This window comes from Crocodylus porosus, unplaced genomic scaffold, assembly GCF_001723895.1.
Source record: "Crocodylus porosus isolate Cpor-Errol unplaced genomic scaffold, CroPor_comp1, whole genome shotgun sequence".
Taxonomy (NCBI): Eukaryota; Metazoa; Chordata; order Crocodylia; family Crocodylidae; genus Crocodylus; species Crocodylus porosus.
In genome coordinates, this window is record NW_017728906.1 from 8,177,424 (window position 1) to 8,194,805 (window position 17,382).

Below are 17,382 nucleotides of genomic sequence, written 5' to 3' on the forward strand. Positions count from 1 at the left end.
GCCCATGGCTGTCCTGTTCAGCGAGCTCCAGCCCTTTAAAAAAAAGGAAAACACTTGAGCTTTTTTTCCCCAAGTGCCGGGAGCTGGGGCAGCCATTGCCAGGGGTGGGAGAGCAGGTCGGGGATGGGCCTGGGTGATTCAGAGATTCAGCATCAGCCAAATCTTTGAATCAGATTTGACCAAATCAATTTGGGACAGTGATTTGAATCACTGAACTGAATCACTGTCCCCCGAATTGGCCAAATCTGAAGCAAATACTAGCCAATTCACACAGACCTACTGATTAGTTACTGTGCAATAATATATGTGTAAACACCTTACTGATAGTAAGGTGTTACTGAACAGTAACACTGTGTGTGTGGACTAACTTGGGACTAACTTTAATCCCACGTCAGTCCACACACAGTGTTAATGTGATTTAACATATGTAGATAGTGGCCTATTTGTTCTTACTGCGCAGTAAATTTAAGTCAGTGTAAATGCACATGCAGATACCGCCTCTGAAACTCATTTCCTTGTTTATAAAATTAGGCAGGTGTTTGTGGATGTCCACATTTCTTTGTCCTAGAGAGTACTCAGGATGGCCTGGATTTCTAGAAATTGATCTAAGTGTCAGTGGAAGCATTAAAGTTAGTAAAAATAAAATGGTCTTTTCAAGCAGCCTTGAGAGACCATCTCTGGATGTTTAGCTAGAAAGTCCAAATGGAAGTTAATCTGCATGCTGCTTATAAGAACACAGGAACATAAGAATGCCATATACTGGATCAGACCATAGGTCTATCTTTCCCAGTCTCCTGTATCACATTGTGGTAGAGAGTGGATACTGAAAGGGAGAGTGAACTTGGTATGACCAGGGTTTTTTCCATTGTTCTCTCACTTGCAGCTTCTAACATTTAAGGTCTAGGAAGTTCTGATTCAGGTCTTCCAAAACCAACCCTCCCTCAGTTGGCAATTCCACAGTCTCTCTGGGCATGTCCCCATATGCAGGAATGTACATTTTCTTGGGGACAACTAGCAACAGCACATATTTGTGTCACTGTTATTTGTCCCCAGGTACAACCCTGCACATGTGCTCTGGTGCATCGCAAATTGCCCCAGGTGGGGTAGGGGAGGCTGGGGCCAGCACCTGGGATGGCCCCAGAAGCCTTACCTGAGGTCCTGGGGGCCTCCCGGGGCTGCAGTAGCAGCGATCCAGGCACACAGAGCCTGACTGGCAGCTGGAGCATGGCTCTGGCTAGGCAGGCTCTGGTTTTGGGCAGCGCATGCTGCAACCACATGTGCCACCCCATTTTTTTCTAGCATGGTTTTTTTTTTGACACTGGGATCTCCTGGTTTGAAAAAAAACCTGCTGCACATGTGCAGTTTGCAGCACCACAGATAGGTTTGTGGCATGGCAAACTGCATGTGCACACTCATGGAGATGTGCCCTTTGTGGGGAACTTTGAAATGAAGAGTTTACCATCATAACATGTGAAGAGTGACTTTGTTTTAAATGTTGTCCCTTCTGATCTGAGCTCTTAGCAAGTTGAAATGTGGAAAGGAAACTCCCTCAGCTACATTTCGCAATGCAGTAGTAAATCAGCCAAGTACCCACTTATCAAGGAATAATGGCCAGAAGTTGATTGAGAGTGGGTTCAGGCTAGACATCAGGAGGCACTACTTCACAGTCAGAGTGGCCAGGATCTGGAACCAGCTTCCAAGGAAAGCGGTGCTGGCTCTTACCTTAGGTGTCTTTAAAAGGAGCTTGATAATTACCTAGCTGGGGTCATATGAGCTTAAACTTACCAGGAGTCATATGAGCCCAGTATTCATTCCTGCCCATAGCAGGGAGTTGGACTTGATGATCTGTTCAGGTCCCTTCTGACCCTACATCTATGAACCTATGAACCATTCATAATTGATTCTTTGTAAGTCAAGAGCAACATTTAATTGTTCAAGATAATATTCAGTCCAGACCCAGTGCTCTTCCTCCTCCTCATGTAGTAGCATGAGAGGATTAGTAGCATGTTTACACTCTGCACTTGAGCCTTCCCTTTTCCTCAGAACCTGACCAGAATGAGCGTGTGTGCAGATGTTTAGGGGCTGTGCTCTAACTCATGGCACTTTACACAAAGTGCCATGAGTTAGAGCCCTCCCCCTCCTCTCCCTGACCCAACCGACACTCACCTGTTGGGTTGGTGGGCTTAAGCCTGCCTTCTGTGGCCCTGGCCAGCAAGTGGAGGTGCTCCAAATGCCTCCGAGGAGGCTGCTGTTACCCCTCTCCCCAGCCCCAACTGCACCCCCCCCCAGCTCTGGGGCTGTGTCAGTGGGGGAGGGAAAGGAAAGGTTAGGGGGAGAGGTAGGGGAGGGAGTAGCACACAGGTGCTAATGGAGTTTTGCCTGGCTGGAGCTGGAGCTGGAGCAGGGTGAAATGGAGCCCCATTGCCTTGTGGGTCCCACCCTCAGCTACCCTGACTGGGGTATTGAGGGAAGCTGGGCCTCTTGCTAGTGGCAGCAGTTGCTGGCTTGGCTTTGCTGTAGCCACAGCTCAGGGGGATGGAGTAGAATGAATCCCCCTTGCCTCACGGGCCCGGCCCAGCTCCCTCCAGTACTCCAGCCAGGGTAGCTGGGGGGGCCCACGAGGGAAGGGAACTGTGTTGCACCCTTTGCCCACCCCTCTAGCTCCAGCCAGGCAAATCCCAGCTGGTATCTACATGCTTCTCTCTTTCCCTGCCCCTCTCTCCCATGCTAACAGCTCTAGGAGCAGGACTGCGCTGGTGCTTGCCCACGTAAGCACCAGCCTAGCCCCACGAAGGCACTAAAAATTAACCCTCAAGGGAACACAAGTTCCTTAAGGCAGTGCTCTGTTCTAAAGCACCTTCAGCTAATAGCTGATTTATTGAGGGTTAATTTTTCGTGTGATCAGCCATTTTAAAAGCACTCTTCAGCTGTGCATGAGTGTTATGTCACACCTCTAGAGTGCTTCCAGGGGCCCAACCTCCCAGAAAATGTAACTTGTAGAAGTGACCTGAAGCAGGCGAAGAGCCTCAGCAAAAGAATCTGGCTGGGATAGTATTATTATTGTTTCCAACCTTGTTCAGCTCCTCCTTCATGCTTCCCAGCCATGGGGAAGAGCATTCAGGAGATACTGGAGCATAGGTTGGAGCTATAAAATATTTCTGTGGCAAAGGATGAGACAGAGACATTCCCCAGCAGGACACATTTTTATGAGTCTGGAGAGTGAGCACTGAGTTACACTTAGCCAACTGGAGTTGTCCCTTGGCTGAGCCTTCCTGCCCTGCCTCTTGGAAAGCACGTGCTCCGTGCAGCAGCCCCTGACTCCCCTTCATCACTATTGGAGGGCTGGGAGAAACAGAATTGGGGTGGGGGAGGGAGGTGTTTTTGTGAATGGAGAAGGGGGAAATATCAAAAAGCAACTGGGTACTTCCATCAGCAACCTCTTCGGAGAGTCTGGTTTTTCTCATTACTTATCACCACACCTGCATACCTCCCCTAGCAGGGTGAAAGAGATACCACAGAAGCACTGAAATGATCATTAACAAACAAAGGTGCAATAACCAGGGCCTGTGCCTGGGGCAGCACAGGTGGCAGAAGTGACCAGACCAGCAATAGTGGCTGCAGGTACTGGGTTGGCAGTGGGTGCAGCTGAGAGCAGAAGTTAGCTGTGTTAGTCTGAAGTTAGGTGCACCCTATAGACTAACTATATGAGAAAGGTATAACATAATCAGTAGGAAATAGTGGGTTTACCTCCTAAGATGCTGTCAGTTGGCAGCAGCTGCCATTCTTACTCTACTCGAAGCAACCTGTGATTAAAGGAGTATCGTCTGAAGTCATTGAGGAGTTTTATTAGTAGGTCTAAATGTTTTCTGACCCTGACCAGTACCTCATGGTCAGATTGGTACAGACTGCAGAGGTTTTTGCCTTGCCCTGGAGCAGGGGGCATGGTCTTCTACCTGGGATCTCTTGTGCATATATTAATAATCTTTTATAAAAGCAGGATATTGGTTGCTGTGGTTCCCCTGCTTTACCTGTGGCAGGTTAGACTGTTGCATCTTGTGTTGTGCCAGGGTTGACAACTTTATGAAGAGTTTAGATTATGGACTTATATAGGATGGTTTGGATGGGGATGATGCTGATCTTTGCAGGTCTCTTCCAGTCCTACTTCCCTATGATTCTGTGGTTCAGTATGCTTGTCCAGGAAGCTAACAGCACCAGCAGAGGTGTCCAGGAGGAGAATTTACTTTGCCAGAACAGACACAAGCACTGTGCAATGTTGTTTATTTGCTATTTCTATCCCCCAGCTATGAATTCCACGTGAAACCCAGGAACCCTCTCGGTGAAGGTCCAAGCAGCAATACAGTGGCGTTTAATACTGAATCGGGTAAGAGCCACAACACCTAGATCGATGAGCAATTAAAGACATGTAGAAAGCCTGTAAAGTAAGTTTGTCCTTTAAGAGGGAATCTGTTAGCAGATACCATCAGGATTTATCTTTGGAAGATCTGGGAGAGGTTATCTGTCTTCAAGTGAGAGTGATGTTGCTCCATGTTTTAAATGGATCTGATGTAATGAATGGTGCCCTCTTACCCTGATTCAGCATTGTGGATCAGAGTGAGAGACTCCAATGGAGGTAGGAGCCATTCTTCTATCTGGAGTTGGCTGCTTCTGGTTGCCTGTGCTCTGTAAATTACCTGGCACTTGAATTCAAATTGGGTTTAATCTATTTAAAGGGTTGGTTGTCAAGTTTAATGCAAGTCAAAGTCCTGGCTCACTGAAGTTAATGGGAGTTTGGTCTCAGTTAGGAATAAGGGGGTAAAGGAATAAGGAATCTAGCCTCTTTTAAGAAAATGTGTTAAACTCATAAGAACTGTTTATAATTAATGTATTTTTCATTATTTATTCTGTTTGGATTTTTTTTTCACTCAACCTGAACAAGGTAACTAGGCCTGTGGCACTCCTTTGGGGTGTGCCTACATATGTGCTTTAATGGGCATTGGTTTATTTTAATGTGTATTAAAGCATCACAAAACAAAGCCATGCCCTTTAGCTAATGCACATTAAAATAGGCTAATGCACATTTTTCTAGTACCTCACAATGGAGGAACTATATTTAATGTGCATTACCTAAAGCACATTAATGAATGTGTAGATGCATGCAGTGACAAGTTGGTTCCCCCTCTGTGCCCATTACTCCATCATTCACTCATACCCTAGAACAAAGCTTTGAGTGGCAAGTGTTACAGGGGAGTCGTCTAAAAAATAATAATCCATTGACACTGACATTTAAAAATGGCCTGCAGATTTTGGCTGATGAACTCCGCACCCATGTTTTCACAAAACCCAATGTGACTGGTCATATCCCATTAATAACATTTGAAAAAGCTCCATGATGCAATAGTTCCAAATTATTACATAGCAGTTTATTTCTTTAACTTAAAGCAAAAACGATGTGAACCTGACTTCCAAAAAACAGCTGCTATTTTACAGATTATACTTTGTCAAGCATAGAAAAATCACTTCTCAATGCACTTCTGTTGAAATGTCAGGGGAGGTTATTTTACAGTGTCTGATTGTGTGCTTGTTTTTTTTCTTCCCAGCGGACCCAAGAGTGAGCGAGCCAATTTCAAGTGAGCCTTTTATGCATAAAATGCTCTAATCAGACCATTTTTCTGCAGTGAGATAACACATGCTATACGACAGGGCTGGCTGTACTTTCCCAGCTAAACATGCCGTCACACATGATTTCACTTCTTCCACCTATACCGCTTGTAAGAGAGTCCTGCCAGTCCAAATGTTTACCTGAGCTCAACACAATCAACATGAGGTGGTGTTGCAGTGGCAGCTAGGATGGCTGCGAACCAATGTCCACAAATGAGCCAAGGACAGCTCATATTTTCTCAGCCTTGTCATTAACTCAGAAGGTGGCTCTGTGAAACCAATAAGCTGTTTCTTGCTTAATAATAAGTGACTTAACAGAATGCAAGTCAAAGTCTGCCACTGTACTACCGAAAAGCTTGCCACCAAAAACAGGATGCTTCATACAGGGCTTCATGAACCCAGTAGTCAAAAACCTGTTGAATTCAGAGGGATTTGGCTCAGGCTCTTAAAAAAACAAGATACCCATTTCAGGCAGAGGGGCTGCTTTATGCGTTTAGTATTGAAAGCACTTGAAAAGTGCACAGATAGGCTTCTTTTCCCCATACTCATCCAGCTCATCCTGTATATTTTGCTGTCTGCTAGCCCTGCCTTAACCTTAACCATCTGGGAAAGAAGGAAATGTTGCACCTTTTATAACTGAGAAATCTGCCAAGCATACCAAGGCTTGACTCCCTAACAACACAAGGCACCCCACATAAATGGGGCCCAGTTCTGACCTCAGTTGCACCGGTGTAACGGTGTATGCCAATGGACCCCCTTCAGACGTATACCAATATAGCCTAGGATCAGAACCAGCCCCTAAAAGCAGGTCACCGCAGCTCTGTGTTTGGTAGTGCTACAGTGAAGTTGAAGCTGTGATAGTTTAGGAGTTGTGAGGGGCAAGGATTTTGTAGAGCAATATCTTTTCTTGGACTGACTGCATAGTAGAGTGAGACACTACCTTTCATTCAAAAGCTTGTCTAACTCTATCCCAGCTCTGCAGTTGGTCGAATAAAAGCTATCACCCACAGAAATCCTTGCCTATGTTTGCACATTTTGCTGCTACTAGTTCCCTAAAACAAAAACAGCAACCTCTTTCAAATGTGGCTAGAATGACCCACCTAGGCCAGAGATGGGTAGGTGGGTAGGAGCTAGGACCTGGCCACCCCCACTGCTTGCCTCCCCAGCAGCATAGAGGGAGCACCTGCAGCTAACATTTTTCCCCACAACAGCATGGGGAGACTGCCCACAGCTGAAGCCCCCTCACTGCTAAGTTCGTCCAAAGGCCCTTATCCATGGGTGAGATTCAATGATCCCACAGCCCAGATATGGCCCACATGTTGTAGATTGCTGATCTGTGCACTAAAACTTCCTTCCAAATGCAGGTGACTATTCTATGTAGCGCATTTTGAATGGCACCTCATAGCATGAAGGGTTTCCTCTCCTCTGTATATGTTTGAGTGCGTTTATCATCCTTTGTTATGTATGACGCTATTCTAATTAGCCTCTTTCTTCCCCTTCTGCAGTGGGAAAAGATGCCATCTGGACTCCAATCCCATTTGAATCTGACTCCTATTCAGAGTGCAGAGGGAAACAATATGTCAAGAGGACCTGGTATAAGAAGTTTGTGGGAGTGCAGCTGTGTAACTCTCTGAGATATAAGATATACCTCAGTGATTCGCTTACAGGTAAGGGAATCCAAAGGCAATATGAATATATCCATATGGATGCAGCCCAAATTACACAACACACAGACATCTAGGACCTTCATTTCCATGGCTGTGAACTAAAAGGTTTCAACAGATGGACTCTATTGGCTGTGATTGGACATGCACATTCTCCTCACCTTGGAAAAGTGGAATTTCCAAACTTCCCAGATTACTGTTTAAGATTAGTTCTTTGTTTGACAGCACCCGGAAGCATGCAGTGCAGTTCCTAGAGCATTTGTAGAGGCAAAGGCACAGCCCTGGAGAGCACAGTCTAATGGTATCAGTCCTGCATTAAAAATATCTGTATTTGCACAGTTCTTACTGAACATTTGGGGCCTAGAGCTGGACATACTGCTAGAAGAAATGGTGGAAGACTAGGAGGTAGAGCAGCTGATGTTACAATAATCCCCCACAGGGACTCAGGCTGGGATGTAAACAAACCTTTTCATGGGTCTGTTGCGAATAATGAAGTTTTACAGGGTACCTGCTAACAGGAACATCTGACTTTAAATCTAATTAACATCTTTTCCTTGCCTGCTTTCATTTTACAATACCCACCAGGCTCCTGGCCATCGCTCCTTCACTGGCTCATTACATTCAGGTTACCATATAAAAGCTTTTAAAGGTCTGGCTGCTGTTCTGTTTCTTTATTATGGTTAGTGGGTTGCTCTAGTGCTAATGGTTTGCTTGGCCCAGAAGCACACACATGTGTACACATATCAAGAGATCTGTGAAGCTTTTGTATCATGATTCCATTTACTGATTGATAAATTGATCACAGTCTGGGGGAAGCTTGCTGACTATTATGATTCTGATAGGCCTGAGCTCCACTCATGCAACCAGCAGAGAGTGCCATTGCAGAAACCAGCTGGGTTTTGCCAGCTTTGCCTGGCTAAAAGCCAGTCCACATAGATTCATAGATGTAGGGTGAGAAGGGACCTTGTAGATCTTCTAGTCCGACCCCCTGTCCTGGGCAGGAGAAAAAACTGGGCTCAAATGACCCCAGCCAGGTAAATGTCGAGCCACCTCTTAAAGACCCTCAGGGTAGGAGCCAGTACCACTTTGCTTGGAAGTAGGTTCTAGATCCTAGCCGCTCTGACTTTGAAGTAGCGCCTCCTGATGTCTAGTCTGAAACTACTCTCTAGCAGCCTATGGCCGTTATTCCTTGTTACTCCGGGAGGCGCTCGGGGGATCAAGGTCTCTCCCAAACCCCGCTGGTCCCTCCTAGTAAGTTTATAGACAGCCACCCGGTCCCCCCTCAGCCTTCTCTTGCGAAGGCTGAGCAGGTTAAAGGTTCTGTAGCCTCTCCTCGTAGGGCCTGCCCTGCTGCCCTCTGGTCATGCGAGTGGCCCTCCTCTGGACCCTCTCAACGCTGTCCACATCCCTCCTGAAGTGCAGCGCCCAGAACTGGACACAGTACTCCAGCTGTGGCCTGACCAGTGTGGCACAGAGGGGGAGGATCACCTCCTTGGCCCGGCTTGTGATGCATCTGTGGATGCAGGACAAGGTATGGTTAGCCCTACTGACCGTGTCCTTGCATTGTCGGCCAATGTTCATTCTGGAGTCAATAATGACTCAAAGATCTTTCTGCCACCGTGCTTTCAAGAAGGGAGTTCACTGGCCTGTAGGTATGCTGCTAGTTCTTACTGCCCAAGTGCAGCACCCTGTACTTGTCAGTATTAAGTCCCATCCTATTTTCATTTGCCCACCCCTGTAACCTGTCCAGGTCCTGCTATAATCTGTCCCTCCCTTCTAGCGTGCCCACCTCACCCCAAACCTTGGTGTCATCTGCAAATTTAAACAGGGTGCTCTTCACCCCGTCGTCCAAGTCACTAATAAAGAAATTGAACAGTGCAGGCCCAAGGACCGAGCCCTCGGGGACTCTCCAGTGCCCACTTCCCTCCAGGTCAAAAATGACCCATCCACCACCACTCTCTAAGTACAGCCCCTCAGCCAATTTGCAATCCGTCTATGTAGGCATCAATGCCACAGTCACCTAGCTTTTTAATGAGAATGGGGTGAGAGACGGTGTCGAAGGCCTTCCTAAAGACCAGAAAGACTATGTCCACCGTGACACCTGCATCCAAGGATTTTGTGACCTGACTGTAGAAGGCAATCAGGTTGGTCTGACAGGACATGCCCCTAATGAAACCGTGCTGGTTGCCCTTGAGCATCATCCCTGCTGCTGGCCCATCACAGATGTGCTCCTTGATAATCTTCTCAAAGAGCTTCCCCAGGATTGAAGTAAGACTAATGGGCCTATAGTTTCCCGGGTCCACATCCCTCCTGAATTTTGGATCTTCCCTTTTTTAAAGATGGGGACCACATTGGCCCTCTTCCAGTCATCTGTCACCTGGCCAGAGCACCGCAAGTGCTTGTCAAGCCATTCCAGCAGCCCTGTGATAACCCCTGCCAATTCCCTCAACACCTTGGGGTGGAGAGCATCTGGACCTGCTGATTTGAAGTCCAGCCTCTCCAAAAGGTCTCTAACCTGGTCCTCCCTGACCCTAGGCTTGGCGGAGTTTCTCCCATGTTCGTCCTGAATCTCAGTAGGGGAGTCCCGGTCCCTGCACAAGAAAACAGAGGCGAAGAAATTGTTAAAGAGGTCTGCTTTCTCCTCTGGTGTGACCACCAGATTGCCAAGCATATTGTTCAGGGGCCCCACATTACCCAGGGCATTCTTCATTCTCCCTATGTATTTAAAAAAGGACTTTTTTTTGTCCTTGATCCTTGATGCTAGCCCTAGTTCCGTATCTGCCTTAACTTTCCTAACAGCACCCCCTACAGACCCGAGAGGTCTCCTCTTTGGTGATAGACCCTCCCTTTCACTGGGTGTATGCCTCCTTTTTGGCAATCAGGCATTCATTGAAGTTGGCCCTCTTTAAAGTCTAAGGCTACTGCCTTGCTGCAGGCCCTTGAGACCCTGTGCTGGATGGTGAATTCCAGTAGGCGATGATCGCTATCGCCCATGTGGTTGAGAACCTGGAGTCTCCTCACCAGGTCATCACCTGTGGTCAAGACCAGGTCCAGCAGGGCATTCCCCCTTGTGGGACTGTGCACCTCTTGGGTTAAGTGGAGGTCCTGTATCTCGGCCAGGAACCTCCGTGAGTGGTCAGACCTGGCTGACTGCTCATCCCAGCAGATGTCCGGGTAATTTAGATCACCCATGATGACTATATCCCTTGCCTTAAGTGTAGAGCCCAAATTCTAGAGTGACACAGGGCAGTGTAATGCAAACCTCCCCAGCTGCAAAAGTCAGGCTGATGTATTTGTTATACAGGATTGGCTCAAACAGGGGAAAAATGATGTCTGAAAAGAAGTAACTTTTAGGGCCTTATCCAGTCAGCTGCTAAGCACCCCTAATTGAGAAGTTTCTGTGTCTTGAGGAATCAGTAGCGCAGTGCATGGCACCTCATGGAACTGGGCCTACTGCTGAGCATTCATGGACCAGGAAAAGGGAAGAAAAGCAAGGAATGCACAGACTATATCAAATTCCTATCCAGCTAAACTGCCCAGCCTCCCCCATCACACACACATGCAAGAAAAACCCTGTGGTTATTTTAAAGTGCACACCTCATCCATAAATAGTATGTGGGCAATTATGTAGCCCAGAAAGACTATTTTATAACAGGGGTATCATTCATTCAACTCTGCCCATACAACAAAACAGTCAATGAGATGCAACATCTTGTAAAACTAGTCAGCAGAAGAAACAGCAGCATTAGGCTACCAGGACTATAGCACAGTCCTAAACCAAATGAATTGACACTCCACTGACAGCCCTTTTAGTCTCCAAATAAGCATCTGATGTATCAGTGGCCCATTTTCCTACTTTAATTATATTGTTTTCATTCTTCCTAGGAGAAGGGTCATTTTACTTGACTGGGAACTAATCAAGATAGCCACATCATTTTCATTACACTGACAAAATGTGGCTCTCTCCCCTGTGTTGCTTTAACTGACATGGACCAGATGTCATATTTGAATGAACTGGAATGTTTGTCCAATTAATATAAAATATATGTTTGACCCCCACCCTTTCCCAACTGACGTAATTACCAGCTTCCATATTACCATGGAAAACTTCCCAGTTCTAGGGCCAAGCTCAGCCTTTTCAGGTAGGTCAGTGCAGTGCCTCAGTTCAGTGGAGCTCTGCCTGCTTATGCAAGAGCTAAATTCAACCTGCAGCATGCATCAGGATTTTTCTGGCACTTCTTAAGATCTGCTCATGTAGAGCCATTTGAAAGGGAAGCTCATGGATGAGTCTACAGGCATCTATTTGGTTCCTAACAGAGGGGAGAAGAGTAGGGGTGTGCGAAATGGGCTGTATTCAGTTCAGATTTCAGAATCGGCCTGAATCAGGGACAGTGATGTGATTTGTTGATTCAGGTCACCGTCCCCAGTTCAACTCGGCTGACTCTGAATCTGAAGATCTGATGCTAATTCGGAGAATCAGTGATTCAGCCATAGACACCGCATTAAATGTTTTTTCTACAGACCTCGAGGTACCAGGCAAGGCTTGTGAATACTGCAGTGCTGGGTGGATGGAGCATCCTACAGGAGCACAGGGGAGCCCCCCCGCATGCTTGGTGGCAAACCCAGAAGTAGACCAGAAGTATTTCTGGTCCACTTCCAGGTCCACCGGGGAGTGCACAGGGCTCTCCCCCCCACGCCCTCCCCCAGCTCAGCGATAGCTGCAGGGGACCCTGGGTGCCCCCTGAGATCCAGGAGGCACCAGTTGCTGAGCCGGGGGGGCACAGGTGCACCCCCCTATGCTTTCCCTGGTGGACCCGGAAGTGAACCAGAAGTGCTTCTAGTCCACTTCTGGGTCTGTTGCCGAGCGTGCTGGGGAGCCCACCGTGCTCCTGTGGCACGTTCCATCTGCCCCAGCATTGCAGCATTCATGAGCCGCCTACTACCTCGAGGTATGTTTAAAAAAACCCAACATTTAAAGCTGTGTCTATGGCCAAATCTCTGAATCTTTCTAAATCTCTCTGAATTGATTTGGAGGGTTCTGATTTGATTCGGAGAGATTAAACTGTCTCCTGATGTGATTTGGATTCAAAGATTCAGCTACCGAATCAGGCAGAATCTCCACTGAATCAGATCAGGGACTGAAGCTTTGTACAGCCCTAGAAGAGAGCTCTTCTCATGATACCATGCCATATCAATAAAGGAGCCACCCCTACTGTCCTCATATAAGTGTCCTATCTTTGTAAGCATGCCAGCCAGTCATCTAAAAACAATTACATCTAAACTGTGACCTTCAGCAACTGTGGAAATACCTTGCAGCTTTGGGCAGACTGAAGGTTCTGAATTTGAGAAAAAAACTTTTACCCAGAGAAGACTCCCTCAATCAGCACTGGAAACCAGCTCTCCCATGGAACAAAAATAATAAAGCAGACAGTAATAAGTGCCTATCTAAAGCAACAGCACATGTACAAAGTCTGGTCACCTAGAGGTGAATACTATGGGCATTGATTGGTGCCCCTCACACCTGACCCACAGCTCCCTGCCAGTGCCTCTATCTCACAACCTGCAGCCCCCCCCACTCCTTCCAGCTGCACCAGAGCCAGGGCCTGCAGCCCCCTGTCCCCCCTGCCCTCCAACAGCACCCAAGCCCCAGCTGCCACCCATGGGAAGTGGCAGCTGCTGAGGCGAGAGTGGAGTGTGAAGCCCGCCTCCCCTCCCACTCCATCCCCTCCCTGTGGGTGGCATGGCCAGAGCAGAGCCCATGGGGTTGTGGGGAGAATGCAGGCTGCCTGCTGCAAGTTTGCGGCTCCCTGGCCTGCTGCCCTGCCCCTGGGGAGCTCAATGCCCAGCAGGCAGGACCTAGCACAGGAGGGAGTACCATATCACCATGCTGAGGCACCCCCTGCCCACCCAGCAGCAGTGGGGACATAACTCTGTGCTGCCCACTACCACTGCTGCTTCACCTTACCTTGGCAGCCATGATGGTGCGACTCTCCTTCCTGTACTGGGTCCTGCCCACCAGACTGCAGGGACAGCTCCTTGCCTGGAGCTGGTCCAGCTCTATTGTAAACCCCATGCCTCTCTGTGGATGCAGAAATCTCGTGACCCCAATTGCTGATGTTGTGATGCCGTTTGAGGTCATGACCCACTGTTTGGGAACTGCTGCTTTAAAGGATCTCACAGCACCTCAGCACTAGAAGAGAGCTGCCTCAGCTCCCTTCTGAATGCTCATGCACCACCCACTCCCCTGACCTGCAAAGACTTTAGGTCTCAGCTTGCCTTAGAGTTTCAAGGTCCAGCAACAGGAGCTAGCCCTTAACATTATTGGGCGTTTATAGCATCATGCTGCACAATTTTTGCTCATTTTGGGAACAGGTAAGAATATGCTTGTGCAGCAGTAGCAAACATAATCTGGAAATGTTTTCTCACTACATTCATAGGGCATGTGTAGACAAAACGGGGGCCCTAAATTGAAGCAGTGGGTTTTTAACACCGCTTCAATTTAGGGCCTTTTAAACCCCCGTGCCGTGCATACATCCGACTTACCTGCCTCTCCAGCAGTGGGGAGGGGAAGGTGAGCTGCTGGTGGGTGGAGCAGCCCCTGGGCTGCGGGAGCAGGGGGACGGTGTTCCCCTTCACAGCAGTGGCAGCCCCCCACCAGGGGGCACCCACCCGCAGGCACCCAGCATGGGTGGTTTGGGGGGGGGGGGGCACCACAGAGGGAAGCACCGGGCCCCCACACAGCTCACGTAGGCAGGCTCCAGGGGGGGGAAAAAGAAAGATCAGGCTCGCCAATTTTATTTCCCTCTCTTTCGCAAAGCCTGCCTTCCCAGGCTGCTGTCAGGCTACCTGCATGGGCTTCCTGCAGAGCCCCTGAGCTGCATGGAGCCCCGTGCTTCACTCTGCGGCTGTAGGGGCATCAAATTAAAACTCTTCGGAGGTGTTTTAGTTTGCTGCGCCCCAAGTCATTTACAGCACATTATGCTGCTGAATTTCCTACAGTGGCTGGAATTAATGCGCAATACGCCACTGACGTGTGCAAACACTGACACCATTAAAGCAGTACAAAAGCATTTAGCCCACTTTAAAGTGTTGTGCACACATCTACACATAGCCATAGATTCATAGATTGTAAGGGGCTGGAAGGGACCTCAGAAGATCATTGGGTCCAGCCCCTTGCACCAGGTAGGAAAAATGACGGGTGGGGACAGGTGACCTCAGCAAGGTGACTGTCCCGTCTCCTAAGTGTTGGGGCCACTGGTTTTCCTTATACTTCTTAATTGAATGCTAGGAATGTTTTACCTATCAATAAAAACACATGTTCAGGTATAGAATATTAACATATGGTATTCCCATCCCAACTCACTTCTAGTATAGCGTGGCATTAGTAGGGCAGTTGTACCTCAAACTGTACAAAATCTCAGATCCCTGTCACAGTTCACTTTGTAAGTACGCATTCTGGGAATGGAGAATTATACTGTATTCCTATTTTAGCCAGTCTCAACCCTTCTGTTCCTCCAAATGATGCAAGTTTAAGTTGTTCTTTAGATGACTGACTACCTAATCTGTGGACAGGTACATACTAGATTTTTAGTCATCTAAGGACACTTATGTACAGTGTAAGACATTAATAGGGAAAAAGGCATTTTAAGAATCTAGCTTGCTGTGTACCAAGGATGGCCTACGAACATCTCTAAAGCCATTTTGAGTTGCTCAGTGGAAGATGGGTTTGGGCCTAAGTTAGTAGCCAAACTCCCCTCATTGCAGGAATGGCTTGAATGGAAATGTGCACAAATACTGTGTAAAGCACAATGAAGAGAAGGAGAAACAAGAACAAGAATGGAAATTTTAGCTTTTACCCAAGAAAGGTGTTCCCTTCTCAGTAATTAGCACGGAACATGGAGCATTTATACCTTTACGTTTAGAGTTACATCTTAATTGGACAGCTTCCAAGTTAAAACTGAGACATAAAGGATGCTAACATCCTACTTGGAACCTGCCCTACAAAGGCACCAGTGACAAAACCAAAGCTTCAGACGGTTCCAAAAATTCCATGCAACTTGCCCCATTTGAATTTTCCAGAGGTTTTTCAGAATGCTCTTTCCTTGATGTTTTCAGGAAAATTTTACAACATAGGTGACCAGAGAGGACATGGAGAAGATCATTGCCAATTTGTGGACTCGTTTCTAGATGGAAGGACAGGACAGCAAGTTCTGCCAGAACAGCTACCAGTCAGAGATGGTAAGTTCTGAGGAACATAGCTGTAGCAAATTCATAACTGCACGTGCCCCACTCCAGCTAACACGAGGCCTGGTTGTCTCCAGTTGATGGTGTGAGAGCCAACACACAGCCTAAATGAGACAAGGTAAAGAATCCTAACTTGCTTGATTCAAACTATCTTTTGCAATGGGCAAAGTGCTGTTCCAGCCTATCCAGCTTATTTGGATGTAAGATGGTTTAGTAGCAAGAAAGCCTTGGAGTAATTGCTGCTTGACAAATGCTTAGTTCAAGGGAGAGAAACCGTGTCTGATCAAAGGGCTGGGGGCCAGGCACCCCCATGGTGTAGTCCTAACACCGAATTCTGTCTTAAATCTCACTTGCATAGCAGGGCTAGACATGGCAATGTAGTGCAAATTATTACAAGAGACTTATTTTGAAAAATGAGCGGTATGCTGCTGAGGGAGACTGCAACAGGAGAAAAAACACACACTCACATTTAAGGCTTTCCAGATTTTTCAGGGCGAGTTGTATGCATTCAAAATCTATAAAGACACCATAGCATTAAGTTTACAAGCTGTTATGAAGAATTATGTTCACATTGATATGGTTGTTTTTCGAGTACTATAAATCAGTGGAGTTATCAATGACATGCCTTTCTTTTGGGAAAATGAAAAGCAAACTAGAAAGGAAAAGTTATTGGTGGAAGAAAACAATTCATGGTGCTCTAACTCCATATCTGCTGCAACTTAAACTGGATACCCTGAATCTTGAAGCAACCAAGTCTAAAGAAACAAGCATGGAATTAGGTTCTCAAGCTGCATTTTGATCTCATCTCTGAAGTCAAGATGCAGCCAAGCTACATAACTTCTCTCCACTGATTTATCTGTAAAATGTTGGTAATCCATATTTACCAGTACCTGCTTCACAACATGTTGAGAGTAAGGTCTTGTTACTACAAGAGTTGTACCATTTTAATTACACTACTATAATAATTATAACTGCACCATACCACATCTATCTATATATATATATATTAGAGGTTCACCAATACATTGGTCCAATACCAGATCAGTACCAATATCAAGAAAACTGGCTGTATCAGATATTGGCCCGATGGGGCCGATTGTGTGGCCAAAAAATGCCCATGTTGTGTGTAGCCACAATGCAGTACACAGGCAGTGGGGAGCATTGAGAGCTGCTTCCAGCTGGTAAGTCCAGTATGGTGGCAGGGAAGGGGCATGGGGGGCAGATCAACGCCCCCCACGGTGAGGGAGGGCAGAGCCGTGGCTCAAGGCAGGGTGGGGATGGCTCCCGCTGCTGTTTGCGCCACGGGAGGGCACAGGGGGTGCCCCCCCAGATCTGCATGGGGCGAAGCAGGCTGCAGCTGGGGTTGTGCAGGGCTCCTTTCAGCAGGGGCTGGTCTCAGTGTGGGCACTGGCAGCGCTGGGTGGATGCTGCATCCACCCCAAATTTTGCCACCACTGCTCTCAGCACCACTGCTCCCACCAACCTCCCAGTGCAGACCCAGCTCAACACCTCGCCTCCACCCACGCACCAGGAAGAGCTGGGGTGGTCGGCGGCAGCAGTGGCACTGGGACTGGAGACAAAATTTGAGGTGGATGCAGCATGTTCCCAGTGCTGCCAGTGCCTGCTCTGAACCCAGCCTGCACCGAGAAAAACCTTGCGCATCCCCAGCTTCAACCTGCCCCGCACCGCACAGACCTGGGGGGTACATGCACCCCCATGCTCTCCTGGTGTGCAAGCAGTGGTGGGAGCTGTCTCCCCCCTACCAAGCCACAGCTCCAACCCCCACTACCTCCTCCCTCACTGTGGGGGATGTTGA

General features: G+C 47.7%; 1 protein-coding gene across 7 annotated transcripts in view; it reads left to right on the plus strand.

The window, feature by feature from the left end:
* Positions 1-17,382, plus strand: part of ABI3BP (ABI family member 3 binding protein) — a 282,301-nt gene that overhangs the window by 262,685 nt on the left and 2,234 nt on the right. For all 7 annotated transcript variants that reach the window (XM_019528652.1, XM_019528653.1, XM_019528655.1 and 4 more), the window contains 4 exons: positions 4,302-4,381; positions 5,598-5,627; positions 7,164-7,325; positions 15,438-15,560. In XM_019528652.1, coding sequence (XP_019384197.1) covers positions 4,302-4,381; positions 5,598-5,627; positions 7,164-7,325; positions 15,438-15,560 — 395 coding nt within the window. The remainder of the gene's footprint in view (positions 1-4,301; positions 4,382-5,597; positions 5,628-7,163; positions 7,326-15,437; positions 15,561-17,382) is intronic.